The sequence below is a fragment of the Drosophila montana genome, unplaced genomic scaffold (genome assembly GCF_035044405.1).
Source record: "Drosophila montana isolate Dmon_TW-CO22-7 unplaced genomic scaffold, ASM3504440v1 contig_3416_1, whole genome shotgun sequence".
In the NCBI taxonomy this organism is placed as follows: domain Eukaryota; kingdom Metazoa; phylum Arthropoda; class Insecta; order Diptera; family Drosophilidae; genus Drosophila; species Drosophila montana.
The window spans coordinates 438,216-457,137 of NW_026998301.1; the positions used below are offsets into that span (position 1 = coordinate 438,216).

The window sequence follows — 18,922 nt, forward strand, 5'->3', positions numbered from 1 at the left end:
AATGTTTGTTTGTTTGTTTGTTGTAAAATATGTGTGTTTCCGCCAGGCATCATGCACTTGTTCCACTGTACAAAAGCATTATTATTATTATTATTATTTGAAACCTGTTCCATAAAATGTAATGCAATTTTGAATATAAGCCAATATGTGCACATAGCTAACGTGTATTTTGTATGGAGCTAATGGGCCTGTTCAAGGAATGTACCAAGTACTGCATTAAATGTGTAAAGTAGAACTAGCAAATGCATATCTAGACATTTAACGTTTAGGCATCTCATGAACATGCGGATTCTTTTTTTCGTATCCCAAAAACTGTTAATGCCAATTTTTTTTTAGCAGTTTGTCTATAAAACCTGATCACCACATTATTTTTGTTTAAAAGTCTGTCTCATTCCTTTTCAAAACTAAATGTACTCCGCCGAGTTCTTTTGAAAAAAATATATGCATTAATATATATTTTACTGAACACTTTTTATGTAAATGTCAAATTTTCTGTTTGTCGCCTCTATTATAATCTGTTGAAATCGTATTAAATATAAACTATATTCATTACACATTACCTTGATACTTTTTTGTCATTAAAAAACTAATATGTATTTAGATGTATCTATTTAATTGCATAGTTCTGGCCCTCCCATCTGTTAATGGCCTTTAAGAGCGTGGAAACCAAAAGGTGTTTTCTTTTTATGGTGCTTATTTAATTTATATTATTAATTTTTGTATGTCGACTTCTCATATAAATTAGATGGATGAGCGATAACTGATAAATTGCAAACGATAAAGGCGCCATGATTTGAATGAACTCCCCCACAGGACATGCGCATGCGCATGGCCGTTGGCCCCACCGGGTTGCCAGACGCAGCGGGCAGCAGCAGTCGCAGCCGCATTGCGAAACTTTGGCAACCCTTAAAGCACGCTCGTCATTTTTGTTGTTGTTGATTTTCGCCTTTGGTTTTTTGGTTGCGCTGGCCGCTCTGCACTTTCCGGGGGTCAGATCGACGGCAGAAACGCGTTGCCTTGTTGTGTCGTTGGTCGTTGGTCGTCGGTTGTGTTGGCAACGTCTCCGTCTTGGATTGGTTGACTGCGGGGGTGGTGGAGAAACTGGACAAGTTGCGGGGCATGCAAAAGTGTTTGCCGAAAAATCAAAAAAAAAAACCAAAAAAAAGAGGCATAACCAAAAATCAAACAAAGCGCGACTTGAGAGCTGAACACCAAAAACAATTGCAATACTTTGCGGAAACTAACGGTAATTTGTGTGCTCATTAGAGCTGTGTGAGTGCGCGTGTATGTGCGTGTGTGCGTGTGTGTGCGCGTAATCTTCGTGTATGTGTAATAGCTACACGTGAGAAGGCGGCGTCCAGCCAAGGAGAGATTTATGAGACGCGCGACGGCTGCTTATTGATTTTTCTATGCTGCATACGAAAACACACACACGCGCGCACTCATTCACACACACACACACATACACGGGAGTACTCTATGTGTGCTGGTGTGCGTGCGTGTGAGCTAATCTCTTATCAGAGTATAGAAATTTGTGAACTTGTTTTCGTTTTATTTATTTGTGTTTTTCTTTTTTTTTTTATGAATTTTTGTTCGCTGTTGTCAATTGTCGTCGCAGGCAGCGTGCGCTGCAATGGAGGAGCGCGCATTGAGGCGTCTATAGGGGTGGCCATAGTCAAAGCCACAGCCACAGCCACAGCGAGTGCCAGTTGCATGCGCCGGGAGCATGAACAGCAGCCGCAGCTGCAACGTTTGAACCCGTGCCGCAGCCTGGCCAAGTCGGAAAATGAGCGCATGCGAGGCTAAGGCGAAGGAGCCAGGAGGAGCAACGGGCTCAGTGGCAACGCCGTGCAAAGAGGAGCCGGTGGCGAGTGCCGCGGAACCGCCCCTGGCCAATGGACATGACCGCGAAGTGGAGACGCAAGCAACAAATTCGAATGGCCCGGAGCCGTCCAACGATAAGGCGCACGATGCGGACCCGATTTTGGCCAGCACACGCAGCGTAATGGATGCGGTGACAACGCCCTCCATAGATGCGCTGGCCAGCTGCAAAGATGTGCTCTTGGCGCAAAAGCTATTCGCCAGCGGCGGCAGCGGTCCCAAGGAGCTGCTCAAGCTGAAGGAGCCGATGCGCGTCGGCTTCTACGATATCGAACGGACCATTGGCAAGGGCAATTTTGCCGTGGTGAAGCTGGCGCGGCATCGCATAACCAAAAACGAGGTGGCCATCAAGATCATTGATAAATCACAGCTGGATCATACAAACCTGCAGAAGGTCTATCGCGAGGTGGAGATCATGAAGAAGCTCAAACATCCGCACATCATCAAGCTTTATCAGGTGAGTGTGCGCCGCCAGCTCCGGCTACAGCTAGAACTAATCCTTTGGATCATTTGCACTTCAGGTGATGGAAACAAAGAACATGATTTACATTGTCTCCGAATATGCCAGCCAGGGTGAGATCTTTGGTAAGCACTTACTGAAATCTGGCATAGTTTCGCAATCTTAAACGCCAACTCTTGCTTCCAGATTACATAGCCAAGTATGGACGCATGTCGGAGTCGGCGGCGCGCTTTAAATTCTGGCAAATCATTTCCGCCGTGGAGTACTGCCACAAGAAGGGCATTGTGCATCGTGATCTGAAGGCGGAGAATCTGCTGCTGGACTTTAGCATGAACATTAAAATTGCCGATTTTGGTTTCTCTAATCATTTCAAGCCCGGCGAATTGCTGGCCACCTGGTGCGGCTCCCCGCCATATGCCGCGCCCGAGGTATTCGAGGGCAAACAATACACTGGACCCGAAATTGATATTTGGGTAAGGAAATATGCACATAGAATTTGACTACAATCTAATACCCTCACTTGCACTTGCAGTCCCTGGGTGTGGTGCTCTATGTGCTGGTCTGCGGTGCTCTGCCCTTTGATGGATCCACGCTGCAGAGCCTGCGGGATCGTGTGCTGTCGGGACGCTTTCGGATACCCTTCTTCATGAGCTCGGAGTGCGAGCATTTGATACGCCGGATGCTGGTGCTGGAGCCAACGCGTCGCTATACCATCGAGCAGATCAAGCGGCATCGCTGGATGTGCCCCGAGCTACTGGAGCATGCGCTAATCGCCAAATATAATTTGAGTGTGGAACGGCAGGCGGTGTTGGAGCCCAGTGAGGATATATTGCGCATCATGTCCGAGTATGTGGGCATTGGGCCGGATAAGACGCGCGCCAGCCTTAAGAAGAACACCTACGATCATGTGGCCGCCATTTATTTGCTGCTGCAGGATCGCGTCTCACACAAGAAGGAGCAGGCGAAGCCAAATGAAACTAGCGGCGCCGCCAGCCGCCTGCTCTACAAGAGCAGCAAGCAGTCGCTGATGCTGGACCAGCTGCCCACGCAGCAACTGTTGCAGCTGCATCAGCATCAGCAGCAGCAACAGCAGCAGCAGCAAACGAAGACAATATCCACCGTGATCCTAGCCAAGGATCCGACACACAAAAGACTTAGCCGCCATCAGACTGTTTTGATGAGCGAACGATCCACTGCCGATCCCTACTATGCGGTCAAGCAGCAGGCCCACGCCCAAGCCCAAGCCCAAGCCCATGCTCATGCTTATGCTCATGCTCATGCTCATGCCCGTTACTTGAACGGGGATGAGGGCACGGTCCCGGTTCCGGGCATGCCCATGCCCATGGCCATGCCCATGCCCGCTAGATATACACCACTGTCGGCGGGCAACAGCTGCGCCGTCTCCACGCGCATCAGCCATCAGAGCCTGAGCTCGCCGCGCACCATGGCCGCCGGCCAGCGACCCGTTGCCATCTCGCTCAGCATTGACAATAATAGCAGCGGCCATCCGCTGCCCTCGCTGGCCAATTTGCGGTGTCGCGAGCTGCTCCTGAATGCCAGCCAGCAGCTGGAGCAGTCCGGCCATCCGGCCGGGCATCTGTCGTCGCCGGCGCCCAAGCAGCTGCATCAGACCATTAGCGAGTATATCATCAAGCAGAGCACCGAGGATTGTCGCCAGCTGCTGCAGCAGGTAAGTCCATGCAACGTACTTGCTCCTGGTCTTGTTCAATCCAATCCAATCCAATCCAATCTCTTGCAGTCGACGGCTATTGCCGATACGAGGAAGGAGGACGATCAGCTGCCAGCGACAATGGAACATTCGTGCGCTGCCACGCCCACTGCCGAACAAACTAAGACAATAAAGCCAATGTCCAGCTCGAATAGCTTTGATTCCACCGCCAATCTCAATCAGAGCTTTCGCTACAAAATGTCCGCCGAGGCGAACCGACTATTCCAGACCCTGCAAGAGAGTCCACTGCCCATTGAGGTGTGTACAATCGGAACTGCTTATAATATGTGCCAAGCACGTCCTCCATGGTTACGTTCTATGCAATTATTTATTTCCCTCACAATACCTCCATGCATCCAACGCATGCCCAGCTCTAGCTAATAATCATCGCATGCGTCCTCCATAGTCACTTAATGTTTATCCTCGAAGCGTGTCCTTCACGTGCCTTTCGCTTGCCGCAGCGAGCACACGAGTGTCCTCCATGTTCAGTTTTTGTTCTTCCCCTAAATATAAAATGGTTTTGCAAATTCTCACCCTGACATTATCTTCACAGCCGGATGCACTCGGTTAATACGTCATCAATATATATATATATATATATATATATATATATATATATATATATGTTCAGTGAGTGATAGCACCATAGGCACGTCCTCCATGGTCACATTAAATATCCATCCACATATATCATTTAGATCCCAGTTGTGTATGCTCAAAACCATTAACCAAATATATTGAGGCGTATGTAGACACGTATGTAAAGGTCCTCCATGGTCACTTTTTTTTTGGCTGCACTTGTAAAACTTCATCAAGCAATCATTTGCAATGTTTAGCATCTCAGGTTAACTAGCTTGCCAGCACGTCCTCCTCCATGTTCACATTATTTACTAATTGGACTCTTTCCCGAGGCAGAAACCCAAACGCAAGACCCCAACCACAAATGGCAATGCCAGCGATGCTGGCCGCAATTCGGAGGAATCTGGACAGGAGTCGAAGCCAAATGGAGACGGGTGAGTGATCCGATCCGTAATTCCAAACCGACGAATGAAGCTAATGAAGAGTTGTTGTTGTTGTTGTTGTTGCTGCTGCAGACGTGAGAAAAAGACTTTTGAGAAGAAGGTGCTGGCCCAGGGCAGCTCCAGCACCGACGAGGGCTGCGACACGGATCAGGGCAACGAGGTGGCCAAAGAGGGCTCCCAATCGTCGACGGATCTGACCAGCGTACAGGCGACACGAACACGCTCGTATGCGAGCAGCAGCAGCTCCAGCGGCGTACTGGCCGGCAGCTACTCGAAGAGCCTCAGCCAGAACCTGAGCCGCGGCTCATCCAAGAGCAACTGCAGCGCCTATGAGAGCCTGGACTTTGTGCTGCCCTCCGTGCCGGACATTGCCGGCAGTTTGCCCTCCTGTATGAGCAACTCGATGCTGGCCGCTGCCGCAGCAGCGGCAGCCGCCATTTCCAGTGAGCACTCATCGGAGCGTTTACTGTACAGCAGCCACAGCTCGTGCATCCACATGCCCGGCGCAGTGAATCCACCACTGCCGCTGCCGCCGCCGCCGCCGCCACCGGCGCCGGTGCCACCCAACCAGTCGCCGGCGCCGCCGCCCTTCGCGGACAAGCGTTCGCCCATCCATTTCCGTGAGGGGCGCCGCGCCAGCGACGGCCTGGTGGCCCAGGGCCTGCTCAGCTCCAGCTCGCTGCTGGGCGCCAGTCGTGTCTATGGCAGCTATCGCTACGAGCAGGCCAAGCGTCACGGCTGGCTGGAGATACAGCAGCTCCAGCAGGAGGCGGCTGTGTATGCGCCTGGCCTCGCCCACGGCCACGCCCACGCCCATGGTCATGGTCATGCTCATCTCGGACTGGAGGAGCTCAGCCTGACCAATTGTCAATTTTCACACGGTCAATTCTATGCAATGCCCATCAAGCCGCACCACACGCTGCACCACCTGCAGACCCAGAACCACCACCACCATCATCATCATCACCAGCAGCAGCAGCAGCAGATGCTTGGGTATGCGCCGCCACCTCCGCCGCCGTCCCTGCTGCTGGAGGCGGCCGGCGATCTGTATGCTGGCCATGGGCATGGCTGTTATCAGCCGCCGCCACCGCCGCCGGGCATCTATCATCAGCATCTGGGCGCCATGTCGCCCATGCAGAAGCCGCCGCTGCAGCAGCAGCTGCTGCAGCATCGCCTGTTGCAGCAGAAGCGTCAACTGTTCCAGAAGCAATACGCCCTGGAGGCGCAGCTGGCCGGTCGCCATCATCATGGCCACGTCCAGTACAATCACAGCCATGTGCATGGTACGCCGCCGCCGCCGCCGCCCGCATCCGAACAGCATCTGGCCGAGGATCTGTACGAGCTGGCCATGCTGGATAGGCCGCGCAGCGGACCGCCGCGTCTCCAACACTCGCTGACCATGCCCGGCGCGCACGTCTTCAGCCAAATCAATCTGAAGACCACCTACATCAGCCAGCCGGCCAGCGAAACTGGAACTGCAGTTGGATCAGCAGTTGGAGCTGGAGCTGGGGTTGCATGCAGCTCGGCGCCACCGCCGTCCACGACGCCAGCAACGCCACCAGCGACACCATCGCAGGCGCTGCTCAATAGCCATGTGGTGCATGGGCATGGACATAATCATGCTGCTCCTGGCCATCCTCATCCTCATCCTCATGCTCATGCCCATGCCCATCCTCATGCTCATGGTCATGCCGAGCCGGAGTATCGGGCGCAGTCGACGACAACGACAACGACGCCGCCGGTGCTCAGCCTGTTCACGCCCAGCTGGCAGACGCTGGTCAAGCCGCTCAGCGAGAGTCCCATACTGGAGATATCCGAGCATCTGGAGTCCGTGTGAGTGTCAGCGGCGAAACCTTTTTTAATACGCTCGCAATTCAAATTTAACGAAATTCATTCATAATTATTTAAACAACAAAAAACAAAGTAAAATAATTATTATAATAATTCTATTCATATACATGCAAACAATACCATACTATATATATATAGTATATATATATAATATACGATACTATTATACGATAATATTATATACACACACACACACACACACACACACGTTTATAGGCTTTACATATACATATACATTACCGTTAGTGAGAGAGAGTGGCAGAGAGATCCGTTAGTTCCATTTGGCAGTTCAGCGATTACTCGAAACGATTTATCGATAATCGATAATCGATTACCGATTATCGTTATCGTTTTGGCGATAGGTATTACCAGATTATTGGATCATTTAGTTGTGTTACTAGCCTTAAGTAGTCCAAGTTTCGTATGCATACACACACACACACACACACACACTCACACACTGGCATATACAATATGTATATTGATAATAATTATATAATAAGCTATACCACATATTCTGGTACTAGACGCAAGATTCTAAATTCCCAAAAGAAAGAGAAGGAAATACGAATCAAAAAGAAGCAAAACAACGTCAAAAACTACATATATCAATTATTCGAAGCATTTATTGATGGCATAGGATATACATTATATAAATATATATATATACCACATATGCATATACTATATATACATATATATATATATATATATATATATATATATACATATACATATATGTGTATGTATGTGTATTGGTACAATAATTAGCGGCAAGCAAATAAATAAAACATCGATTGTTCTTAAACATGGAATTCAAATGTAAACCAGATATTAAAAGTCATTTGGTATAAAATGCAATATACTTTTTCGATCACACGCTCCGACTTTTTCAATTTATCGATCTTTGTTACACAAAAAAAAAAAGTTAGCAGCGACCTTAACTCGATATTCATATCCATATCCATATCCAATATCCATATTCAATAAAGCTATCGACTTGGAGCCTATATATGATATGTATATCGAATAAACTAGACAATTATCTAGCTGAATGACAAATAAGTATGTCATTCAGTCTGATAACTATATAAATCGTCTATATATCACATATATAACATATATATCTCTATATGGGATTTATCGTATTTTGTGGATATATATGTATATGTAAATGAAAATATGGATATGCGTAACATTTGACATCTATAGGTATGATATATATCATACCAAAAGGTGTGACCCTATATTATTTATATATAGAGATATAATCTTTCTATATTATGATGCATAAAAGTTTAACGGTTATGCAGGTGGATTTGTATGCCATCAGGGCATACTATATAGCACTATATACGCGTATAAATGGGCGTACGGATATGGATTTCTAGGCCAGTTAGTATACGGTCATATCTTTTATAATATACATAGGTATATCAATGTACGGGCTCTAGAAAGCTTCAATATAAAAGTAAGCTTTTAGACGGAAACGGATACAGATATGGATATGGATATGGATATGGATATGGATTTGTATGGGTATATGTATTCCCCTTTAATAATGCGGTCACACCTTTTCTGGAAAAACCTTTCTTCATAGCATATATATGTATGTATGTATGTATGTATATGGATATTCACTGCTGGGACGGAACTCGGGATGCGTCTCGACTGCCACATGGATCACGTTTTGAGCGCCCGATTTGATTCGAGATGCTTCTTGAGGGCCCGCTGCTGCTGCTGCTGCTGCTCGGACTGGTGGCAGCGCAGCAGATTCCAGTAGGCGCGCCTGTACTCGGAGCTCATCAGCACATAGATCAGCGGATTGATGCAGGTGGTCAGATAGATCAGCAGATAGCCCATTATGTTGAAGACGTGCACATCGTTGGCGCTCTTCCAGATCTTGGCCACCGTAATGGGCAGATAGCAGATGACAAACCACACAAATATCACCAGTATCATCTTGAGCAGTCGCCGATCCTTGACGCTCATCCGGCCCGGATAGATCGACGACGCGTTCGACGTATTACCCATGGACACATAGTGCGATTTGCGTGGACTGAACCGGGTGAACGAAGTGCGCAGCGATGTGGTGATTGGGTTCTTTCTGCCAGACGCATGGCAACAACACGATAGAGCGAGAGAGAGCGAGAGAGGGGGGTAAGATTATGGGTTATACAGTTCGCAAACAAACAAATACATATTTGCACAATTCCCGAGAGTCAACAAAATTTGAATGCAAAATGTAAATTTCAATATTTTTATCTGGCAAAGATACGACTACGACTTACTGAACCGTAAGCGTTGACCCCTATCTGATAATACTAGGCAGACATAATTTATTGTTCGGTTTGATCGTGATCTTAAGGAAACAACAACAAAAGTTGGAATATTAATTGATTTAGATAACGATAGGTAAGATACAAAATTTCCAAAAAATCTAGCTGTATGTTCTTCTATTATCTTAGTTTTACAATGGGGTCTATCTCGAATGGAATTTCTGAAGAGAAAGTTGAATATATATATTCAATTCTTCAAATCGACGAGACATCAAAGATGTGATGCCCGTTTCTCTCTGTCTTAAGTCTTTTGGGTTTCGGTCAAAGGTTCAAATTGTGATTTGCAAGTTGGTTGTAAGTTTACAGTGCATGTTAAATATAGTTGCAGGCTACTTACGAGTTGCGGCCCTGCTCCGGCTGGGTCTGGGATTTGTTGACTGTCGCATCGGCAGTGGCAGAACCCGTTGCTGGAGCGGATCCAGAAACCGAATGCTTGTTATTGGCGAGATTATTGTCCTGGAGCACGACATTGGCATCGATAGGCGCCTCCTGTTTGATGCTGTACGAGATGGGAAAACTCTCCGAGGAGGCGTTGTCGTCGATATAGGCCAGACTCTCGGCGACAACAAAGGGACGCGATGTGCCGGAATCCTCATCTTTGTCCTGCTCCCTCCGCTTATCCTTGCTCTTGGCCTTGCCTTTATCCTTTGGCTTGTCAACGGCAACGGGCGGCTTCTGTGCTAGCGTGGGCATTTGTATCGGCGGCGTTATGGCCAGCTCGGAGCTCTTGGCACCCGCCCGCATCGCCGCCTGACGGACCAGCAGAAAGATTCTTGCATAGCAGATGACAATGCAGATGCAGGGCAGCATAAAGGCCGCCATAAAAAGGAACTCCTTGGGCGAACGACCGTACTTATCGTGCAATATCGAACAGGACCCGATGCTGGTGTCCAAGCCAAACCGGCCCCAGACGCCGCGCCACGTCGGTATCATAATCGAGAACGTCACCAGCCAGGTGCCCGCCACCATGAGCGCCAAATATCGACGCTGATAAATGCTGTCGGGCGGCAGGAGAGAGGAGAGGAGAGAGGGAGAGAGAGAGAGAGTAGAATCAAGGTACATGGGCGCAAAACCTACCGTGGATACTGACGCGGATGGGCAATGATGATGTAGCGATTAATGGTGATCAGCGAGACGGAGAGCAGGGATACGGCCAAGAGGCCATAGCGGAGCAGCGGAAAGAGGCGGCACAGCAGATCGCTGTGCGTCCAGGCGCGCTCCTTAAAGGTGGACGCGGCCAGCGGCAGATTGAAGCAGCCAAAGAGCAGATCCGAACAGGATAGATTTATGATGAATATCGCCGTCGAGTTGCGCGTCTGTTTGCCGCGCGACAGGGCGACAATGGTCAACAGATTGCCGGGCACACCGACAATGATGAACGCAATGCACGCGATCCATGCGAATGTCAGCAGCTCGTCCGAATAGCCCTCGAATAGTTCGTTCTCCGGCGCCGTCAGCTGATCCATGCTGCTGCTGCTCCTGTTGGCGCCGCCAGCCTTGCGGGCCAATGCCAGCGGCTGGGCAACGGCACCTGGCACGCCGAGCAGCCGGATCTGGCCCTCCGTCTGGCTATCCAACTGGTGAATCATGCTACGCCCAGCTGTGACTGGTTTGTCGCGTGTTCCTCTGCTCTGGATTGGATTGGTGGGTGGGTGGCTATCTGTGTGCGCGCAGCCAAGGAATGCGGCGTTTCGAACTATGACGAGCTCGTTCCTGCGCCGATTATTGTACTAAACTAAATTCTATATATCCACACACTAGCCCAAATAGCCAAGCATCCAGCTAAGAAATTAACAAATACAACAACAGCATCAAGTGTGCTCTGTTAGCTGCTTGCGTCGGCATGCCCGACTGCTTAGATACCCTGCGCTCGAATTATTATTCATTTCATATAGCTCGAGAAATTTCTACTTAAACCTTATGAAACATTTGTAGTAAACGTCCAAAATCCTCTGGCTATCCGCATACCACATGGCCCAACTCTAGCTCAGCCAGTTCCCGAGTTATCTGGGTAAGATCAATCGAGGGAGACCTATACTTAAGTCGGCATAACACAAGTGGGCTATTCATATACTATATGTTACTTTAAGCTACTGAAGCGAGGACTTGTTTCTCATCTAAAAATCAAATTTCAAAACTCTAGTTCCAATGTTGCCAGAGATCTTTAAGCTATGGATTTGGGATCGTGCGTTTGCTCATCGTTTTCAAATATATCTTATACATTCTTTGATCAACTGATATCCTTGCGCTCATCTAGAGTTTTATGGTTACAGGGTATTGCGAACGAAACGATACGAAACTTTCGAAAAGGAAAACAACAACAATTTTTTTGTTTTTATTGTATACAACAATTGACTTCATCATCGGGTAATTTGAAATGAGCGGAGCGCTTTGTTTACATTGTTCTTATATTTTGGCCTTTTCTAAAATTTTTTTTTTTTGTTTTTTTTTCCTTTTCGTATTGTTTCTTTTTCAGAATTTGTTCAAATGGAACAGAAACCAGGGCTGCCTGCATAGTCGAAAAAACGCCTAAAGTTGAATATAAACACACTTGATTTGGCCGCTGCCCTGGCTTTTTTTTTTAGCTCTCTCACGATTTTCAAATAGAATGTTTTCAATTCTTTCGAGTTCCAGGCAATGGGCATGCACCAACGAGTCGCTTCCTCCGCCTGGCTGCGGATAATATATGGCTGGACATGCTAGCTAAGACCGCAATCAAAAGAAAGAGCATAAATTTTCTCGGTATTTATACACACATACTAACCGCATTAAAGAAAATATACCCATTACAGGGTATTCGATTTTAGGAACAACAAAGAAATTAAAGTATAGAGTACTTTTATTGGGTATATGCCCAAAATAGAAACTCTTTTATCTGATAAATATTCCAGGAATATCCCAGTCTGAGGAGTACTTAAATAGAACTACGGATGGATTATATAGCGTACGTGATTAACATATAGGGTATATGCCCCAAATAGAAACTCCTTTATCTAAACGATATTCAAGAAATATCCAAGTCTGAGGAGAACTTAAATAGAACTACGGATGGATTATATAGAATACTTGCGTAATATATAGGGTATATTGCTATAGGAGTATGGTATTTATAAGGAACTTAATAACGATAAGGTATATTGCGTTTTATAGCGTATATGTATATATACAAAGAGTCTATTTTAGTTATAGAGAACATGGGAATATCTTACGCCCTTCCATGTGTAACCGCAGCGACTGACTGGGCCCGTTTTCCAGCTAAATGTACGCCCCGCGTGACCCTCCCCCCGTGACCTACCCACAAGCGGTCTCCGGGCGACCGGGCGACCGAGCGACCGGGCGACCGAGCACGATGGCGTCAGAGCAGATCGATTCGATTTGGGAACTGCCAGTAGCCGGGTGGCAAACGGTCTCCCTCGTCCGCTCGTTTAATGCCAGCGTCATCTTAATTAATTAATGAAGCAAACATTGAAGAAAAAAAAAGACAGAAAAAATAGTCACCGAGCGCAGAGAGGAGTATGGGGGGGGGGGGGGGGGGGGGTTGACATATCGGTCGCTGGACTGGGTGCGGGTTCATTGAGTAGAGCGCAGCGAATGGGCCAGCGGCAAGGGGTATGGCAATGGGCAAATGAATGAGAGTGAGAGTGAGAGTGAGAGTCTTGCGTGTGTGTGTGTGTGTGTGTGTGTGTGTGTGTGTGAGTGTCATGTACAACTGAGTCGGATGAAAAAGTCTTTGGCAACAATTGAAAATTGACCGGCAACGCCCGCGGCTCTCATTAGCCAAGAGCTCAAGAGTGTGTGAAATGTGTGCACACACACACACACACACACTCATGTATGTATATATATAGATAGTGTATTTATATTTATATATACTTTGATATGCGGTTGGCATCGATAGCCAACTGACCGCTAATCAGATGCCCTTTCGAGCAAACAGAAACCCATCGCAAAGCATTGAGCTCTATGCAATTAAAGAGATACGCACACACTCTCTCTCTCTCTCTCTCACACACACACACACTTGAATATATATCTATAAGCGATCGTGTTCTTCTCAGCATAAACAAACGCGGCCGTCTACTCGATTTGTGTAAACATTTGTGAAATACTTGGCGGAGCAACCCGAAGCCAGAGACGAACCCGAAACCGAAATCGCAGCGCCCCTTACCCCCTCCCCCATCCCCCCACCCTCGTTGCCCGTTGCCCCCACCCCTTCCCTGCTGCCGGGCCTTATCAATATCAATTGAAGCAATGCGTGTAATTCCGGGTACTTAAAGACAGTCACAGTACAGTGAACGCACAAATCAGTGAACTAGACAAAGATCAAATTTGTTATTGTTGTTGTTGTTTTTTTGTTTTTTTCGGAATACTTAAATAGAACGACGGACAGATTATATAGTATACTTAAGTAATATATAGGGTATATGCTCCAAAAAGAAACTCTTTTATCTTAAGAATATTCCAGGAATATCCTAGTCTGAAGAGCACTTGAATAGAACGACGGATAGATTATATAGTATACGTGAATAGTATATAGGGTATATTGCTTTAGGAGTATGGTATTAATAAGGAGTAAGACCACATTATGTTCGGTTCAGAGTGTTTTCATATAGCCAAATAAAGTTGACATCTTGAAGAAAAAAACCAGGAACACAATTTTCGAGCAAAATATTATGGTGTTACGATGTTTTCAGAAAATAATTGCAGCTTGTACTGTAGAATCTGACTAGAATATCTTGAAACAGACTAAATTGGACTGTTATACGATATCGCAATTCGATATTAATATAAGGGATTTTACTTAAGCTCTCAAATCTTAGGTTTTATTTTGTACGTTTAAAACCGATTAGATGGATTGAACGAAAAAGTTGCATGCAATTGATTTCCATCGATTTTCCACCGTTGCGTGTGGAAAAGAATACGCAAGGCCACCTTATTCTTCTAAATTTTCTAAGTTTTTTTCAAAATATATGTACATATCAAAGATAAGTCCGTTAAAAAATACACTTACAAGTTAGATATACAGTTAAATTTAATCGAAACGAAATTATAAAAGATTTGAAAAACATGCAGAAAACCAAAACTGGAATAACTAAAACTAGAAAAGAAAAATTCGTCTTAAAAGGAGGATTATCAAATATGGGAAAGAGAAATACTTATCTAGTAGCTAGTAAAAAGCTTGATCTTAATCTAAATATGATCCAAGCGCCGGCAGTTCAGCAAATAGGGCTGGCCATCGGGCAGAAAGAGGGTAACTTGGACCGTGCCATCTGGATTCTCCAGATCATCCGTTTCCATGACTTCCTGCTCGGATTCGGTGGACATGGGCTCCACAGCTGGACTACCACCCGGTTCATAGCTCATGATGTATTCTTGTAGATCATCACCGTACGCTCCGATATTCTCAACTTTGGGTTGAAATCCAAAAAAAAAAAAGAGAGAAAAGCATTTAAATCGGTAACCAACAGAATATTGTTCCGATCACACCATCAAAATCGTATCCTTCAACATTCAAAGATTCGTCTGACCACATTGGCGCAACTGGTTCCGGAACTCCAGGAAAAAGTGGCAGATTATCGGATGGGAGTTCGGCGTCTGACCTATGTGAAGCGACATCGGGCTGCGGTCTTCCAAGAAAGGAGAGCACAATTGGCGAATGTAGCTCGTCACCGGAAATGCATGAGGATTCGTTAGAGCTTGGTTCTGATTCTGGGCTTCCACGAGTCGCCAACTGAGCTGCTGAACTTGATCTGGCAACTGGCTTAGAAGAATCCAATTTGGCGAAGATCCCACGGCTGGACAGCCGAGTGGCCGAACGATATCCGACGTCGGGTATGCTGGAAGCTTTGCCTGTCCACTTTGGAACAATTGTTTCGGCGACCCGAGCGCTGTTCAGCTGACTCGCCGAACGAGATTTGGCAACTGAACGAAACAAGCGTTCGAAGGACAGAAGTGAAACCTCGGACTGTGGGTCTGCAGGGACGGACAGCCGACCTGCTGAAAAAAGTTCTACGTCGGGAATATCGCTGGATAGGTCGGCCGACAGAGCTGCCGATCGTGAATCGACGACTGGCTTAAATGTAGAACTGTAGGGCTCAAGTGGAAGATCTGGTCCAGGCGAGGACAGCTGAGTTACCGAGCGGAATTCCACGTCGGAAATACTTGAAGCTGGTTGTAGGGATTCCGTCAACGACATACTAGATGCTGAAGATAATTCTACCTCAGGAACATTTGCCCATATTGGAACAGGTGGTCCAGTTCCTGGATTCGCAGCACCAAATTCCATTCCTGGCCATATTGACACAGCCGGTTGTTGGTCTCTAGGAAAACTTGAGCGCAACTTGACGGCGGAAATACTTCGATATGGTTGTGGGGCGTCCGTCATATGGAGCTGCTGAGTTGCTTCAGTCAAGAAGAGGTCAGTTGCCGAGCTAAATTCAACGTCGGGAATGTTTGAACTTATTGAATCATCTGGCTGTTGGGCTCCGGCGATCGAGTCAGTTGTCGCGTTGGAATCGACCTGTTCGTAAAACCCAATTGGAAGTTCCGGTTGTGGCGCGTTGGGGAAGCACAACGGAGGCGGAGGTGTTGCTAATATTTCTTCAATATCAATGTCTAAGTCCGACCATTCAGATGTTGTCATTGAAAGTTCCGACTCAGCGTAGGTTTCGGGTAGTTTTAAGATTTCTTCAGAAATCTGCTGAGTTTGGGAAGGAACCTCAGCTTTCTGTACCTCGCTACCAATCGTATCATCTGGCTGTGGGGCTTCACCAATTAATATCTTATTTGCTAGCCGAGTTTCCAGTTTAAAGTTGTTCTCATCCGTATCTGAGGATGTGTCCGAGCAGTCTACAAATGATATTAAATCATCAGACATCGCTTCCTTATCGATTCCTTGCACCATTGAAAGGTTGGCTTCCACTTGGCTTACAGTTTCTTCGAAGCCTGCAAAATCATCTGTCCGTGCTTGTGCGGGTTCGAGCTCTTGGACCTTTAATGGCTTTTTAGATCCAAGTGGATTAGATCGTACGACCGCACTAACCCAATTGTCATCTTCCTGCGCGGTTTTGTGTGCTTTGAACGAATCCTCATTCGAGATCTTTAATAAATTTGCAAACTGTTCTTGCCATGTGTCATCGTTTCCTTCCGATTTCGATGGAACAACGTCTGCAAAAGCTTCAGTTGAGTCTTTGATATCGTCCCTGTTCACCTGCTCAGTTTCTTCAATCCTTATAGGTTCCTCGGCAGGGTCTGATGTTGGTTCTGAATCCGCAGACTGTACTGGCAATAAATCATCATTTTGATCCATGAAAAAGGTTTCTTTTGTAAATCGAATATCTTTTAAAGATTCTGTGAAATTGTAAGCAATATCTTGAATCTCGGCAGATGTCTCAGAGCCGTCTACAATTGATATAAAACATTCCGACTCTGCTTCCTTATCGGTTTCTTCAATTATCGAAAGTTCCTCAGATTCCAATAATTCGGGAATTGATATATAATCGAACTGAGCCTGTGCGTCGGGATCTTGGTTGTTTGATGGTTTCCTAGATCCAATTCTCATGGCAACTTGTTTCTCATCGCCAAGCTCGGGTTCTACAATCTGAAAAGATTTCTCAACAGAATCTGGGAAAGTCTCATTATCTTCAATATGAAAAATTTCGAGTGGCTTAAATGGAACATCGCCTGGCTTAGTTGCCAAGATGTCGTGTTTATCTGAAGATGTCTCAGAGCCGTCTATGTATGAGGCAAAATTTTCAGAATCTTCAAATATGGAAAGTTCCTCAGATTCTTGCATGTTTATTGACAGTTCTGAGGAGTCGGAAACTGACATAAAATCATTTGACTGAGTTTGGATTTCGGATCCGCCCACCCGCACGTCATTCCCCTGCTCGGCATCGTCAACCTTGAGAGGTTCTTCAGCAGCATCCGGGATCGGTAAGAGATCTGCAGTCCTAACTGGCAATATCTGATCATTTTCTTCTATGTTAAAAGCTTCTTTCGACTCAAATGGATTATTTTTTGGAGGGGCCTCGGGGAAGTCCAGCTGGGTTAACGACTTGATGTTGCTGTCCCGATTCCGTTGTTCAGTTTCGACAATCTGGAAAGGTTCTTCATCATTTTTCTCAATATAAAAACTTTCTTCAGATTTAATAAGAACAACTTGTTGCGCTTTGCTGAACTCCAGTTGGATTTCCAATTTTAAATCGCTGTCTTGAGTCTCTGGAAATGCCTCGTTAACTTCTTGAATATTCAAATCTGTGATTGGAGCATGTTGCTCTGAGGCCGGACCGAACGGCCTTTCATCGCCAAACAGATTTCTTAGCTGGAACTCGAATTCCATCATCTCAACCAGAGTCTCATATGACATGTCTTCCGGTCTATTTTCCTGATCCAAATCCGGTTTTTCAACATATTGTTGTGGGGCGTCACTGAACCGTGCGCTTTTTGCGCCGGATTCGGAAGATCGTGCGCTATCCGTCTGCTGAATTTTAGAAACTATGTCGGATTCGCCAGACGTTTCATTGTTTTCGGATTCACCTGCCAGCGACGGGGCATCAACAGGCGTTTCAGGCTGGTTTAAAACGGGAGCATAAATCTCCAGGAGTGCTCTAAACATAGCCACGGCTTCCAGGTGTGCCGTCTGGGGCAACAATTGTCGCAAAGATCCTTCGACTTGTGGAGACGAGCATAACCCCATAATCGTGCTGGGTAGCCATTTGAGGAACTTCACCGAGCCTGCACACAGCATATAGGCGAACATCTCAACGACGCCAGCCGCCAGACACAGCAAATAGACCAGCCAAAGCAATTGGCTAGCTAGATTGAGATTGACCCAGGTGACACGATTCACACCCTCGAAAATTCTCTCATAATGCAGATAGACGGTCCTGGGATTGTCGTAGGCCACAATGCTGAAGCTTTTGCTCAGTTGGATCCAAAATAGCGGCGATTTCTTTCTGCCCTGCCGTTCAGCTTGTTGCGCCTGCGTGGTGTGCATGGAGTCCATATTGCCGCCATTCCCGAGATGTTGTTCAAATTCATCTCCATAGGGATTCAAGTACTTTTGCACTGGGCGTTCCACGAAATCTGTCGGAACAATCTGTTCGATGTCCGGTGGTTCGAAGACATCAGGTACTGCGATATGAATGCTATATTGAGGTCCTCGCAGTCTTAACCATATATGCACAACCGGATTGGATAAAGGGGAAAAGAACCACAGAAAGTATGAGGTTAGAATTAACCAATCCATTCTTGCGCCAGCAAATTTATGAATACTGTCAGCCGTTGGTCAACTATTAACAACAAAATTTCCTTTTTCCTTCTTTATTTTTAAATAGCAGCTGACCGAAAAAATTCAAATGAGGTGTACTGATTTTATGCTGAAAAAGAAGAGACAAATGAACGCACAGTGGGCTACTTAGAATTTCTTCTTACTTAGAATTTCTTCTTCTTAGAATTTCCCATTTCATGCAATCATCAAAGTGAAAAATACTCCTTTTCATGCAGCTTTTGCAGCTCAGCAAATGAACTGAAATGTTAACGAGGTGGCAACACTGTGGCAGCAATCGGCAGTTCCCATTTGAATTAGTGTCCTTAACGCGTTGGAATTACTTTATTTTTATTTCATTGAATACTCACC

At 46.2% G+C, this 18,922-nt stretch overlaps 3 protein-coding genes across 4 annotated transcripts; 1 reads left to right on the forward strand and 2 right to left on the reverse strand.

Annotated features, from left to right (window-relative positions):
- The first annotated feature begins 962 nt into the window (after positions 1–962).
- On the forward strand, positions 963–7,822 carry Sik2 (Salt-inducible kinase 2). Its single transcript, XM_064691169.1, has 8 exons — positions 963–1,246; positions 1,619–2,338; positions 2,403–2,466; positions 2,528–2,814; positions 2,874–4,031; positions 4,101–4,330; positions 4,982–5,083; positions 5,165–7,822. Exons 2-8 carry the CDS (start codon positions 1,787–1,789, stop codon positions 6,927–6,929), a joined length of 4,158 nt encoding a protein of 1,385 aa, XP_064547239.1. The 5' UTR covers positions 963–1,246; positions 1,619–1,786; the 3' UTR covers positions 6,930–7,822.
- A 24-nt stretch (positions 7,823–7,846) lies between these two features.
- LOC135434563 (G-protein coupled receptor moody) lies at positions 7,847–11,002 on the reverse strand. Of its 2 annotated transcripts, none has more exons than XM_064691167.1 (3): positions 10,360–11,002; positions 9,620–10,279; positions 7,847–9,050 (listed from the first exon to the last, which is right to left on the reverse strand). In XM_064691167.1, the coding sequence occupies exons 1-3, from the start codon at positions 10,869–10,871 to the stop codon at positions 8,627–8,629; spliced, it is 1,596 nt and encodes a 531-aa protein (XP_064547237.1). In that variant the 5' UTR covers positions 10,872–11,002; the 3' UTR covers positions 7,847–8,626. The 2 variants fall into 2 exon arrangements, with proteins under 2 accessions (XP_064547237.1, XP_064547238.1); XM_064691168.1 differs by having other exon boundaries at positions 8,792–9,046.
- A 4,042-nt stretch (positions 11,003–15,044) lies between these two features.
- Positions 15,045–18,898, reverse strand: LOC135434591 (uncharacterized). Its single transcript, XM_064691199.1, has 3 exons — positions 18,718–18,898; positions 15,270–18,662; positions 15,045–15,204 (listed from the first exon to the last, which is right to left on the reverse strand). Exons 2-3 carry the CDS (start codon positions 18,530–18,532, stop codon positions 15,045–15,047), a joined length of 3,423 nt encoding a protein of 1,140 aa, XP_064547269.1. The 5' UTR covers positions 18,533–18,662; positions 18,718–18,898.
- Positions 18,899–18,922: the final 24 nt, after the last annotated feature.

Excerpts from the sequence above, each read along its gene's own strand:
- Sik2 (XM_064691169.1), top strand. The coding sequence starts at position 1,787 with ATGAGCGCATGCGAGGCTAAGGCGAAGGAGCCAGGAGGAGCAACGGGC. Across the intron at positions 2,339-2,402 it reads ACATCATCAAGCTTTATCAG|GTGATGGAAACAAAGAACAT; the intron begins GTGAGTGTGCGC and ends TTTGCACTTCAG. Across the intron at positions 5,084-5,164 it reads TCGAAGCCAAATGGAGACGG|ACGTGAGAAAAAGACTTTTG; the intron begins GTGAGTGATCCG and ends TTGCTGCTGCAG.
- LOC135434563 (XM_064691167.1), bottom strand. The coding sequence starts at position 10,871 with ATGATTCACCAGTTGGATAGCCAGACGGAGGGCCAGATCCGGCTGCTC. Across the intron at positions 10,280-10,359 it reads CATCCGCGTCAGTATCCACG|CATTTATCAGCGTCGATATT; the intron begins GTAGGTTTTGCG and ends GCCGCCCGACAG. Across the intron at positions 9,051-9,619 it reads CCGGAGCAGGGCCGCAACTC|AAAGAACCCAATCACCACAT; the intron begins GTAAGTAGCCTG and ends TGCGTCTGGCAG.
- LOC135434591 (XM_064691199.1), bottom strand. The coding sequence starts at position 18,532 with ATGGATTGGTTAATTCTAACCTCATACTTTCTGTGGTTCTTTTCCCCT. Across the intron at positions 15,205-15,269 it reads CTTTTTTCAGCAGGTCGGCT|TTGCCAAATCTCGTTCGGCG; the intron begins GTCCGTCCCTGC and ends TGTTTCGTTCAG.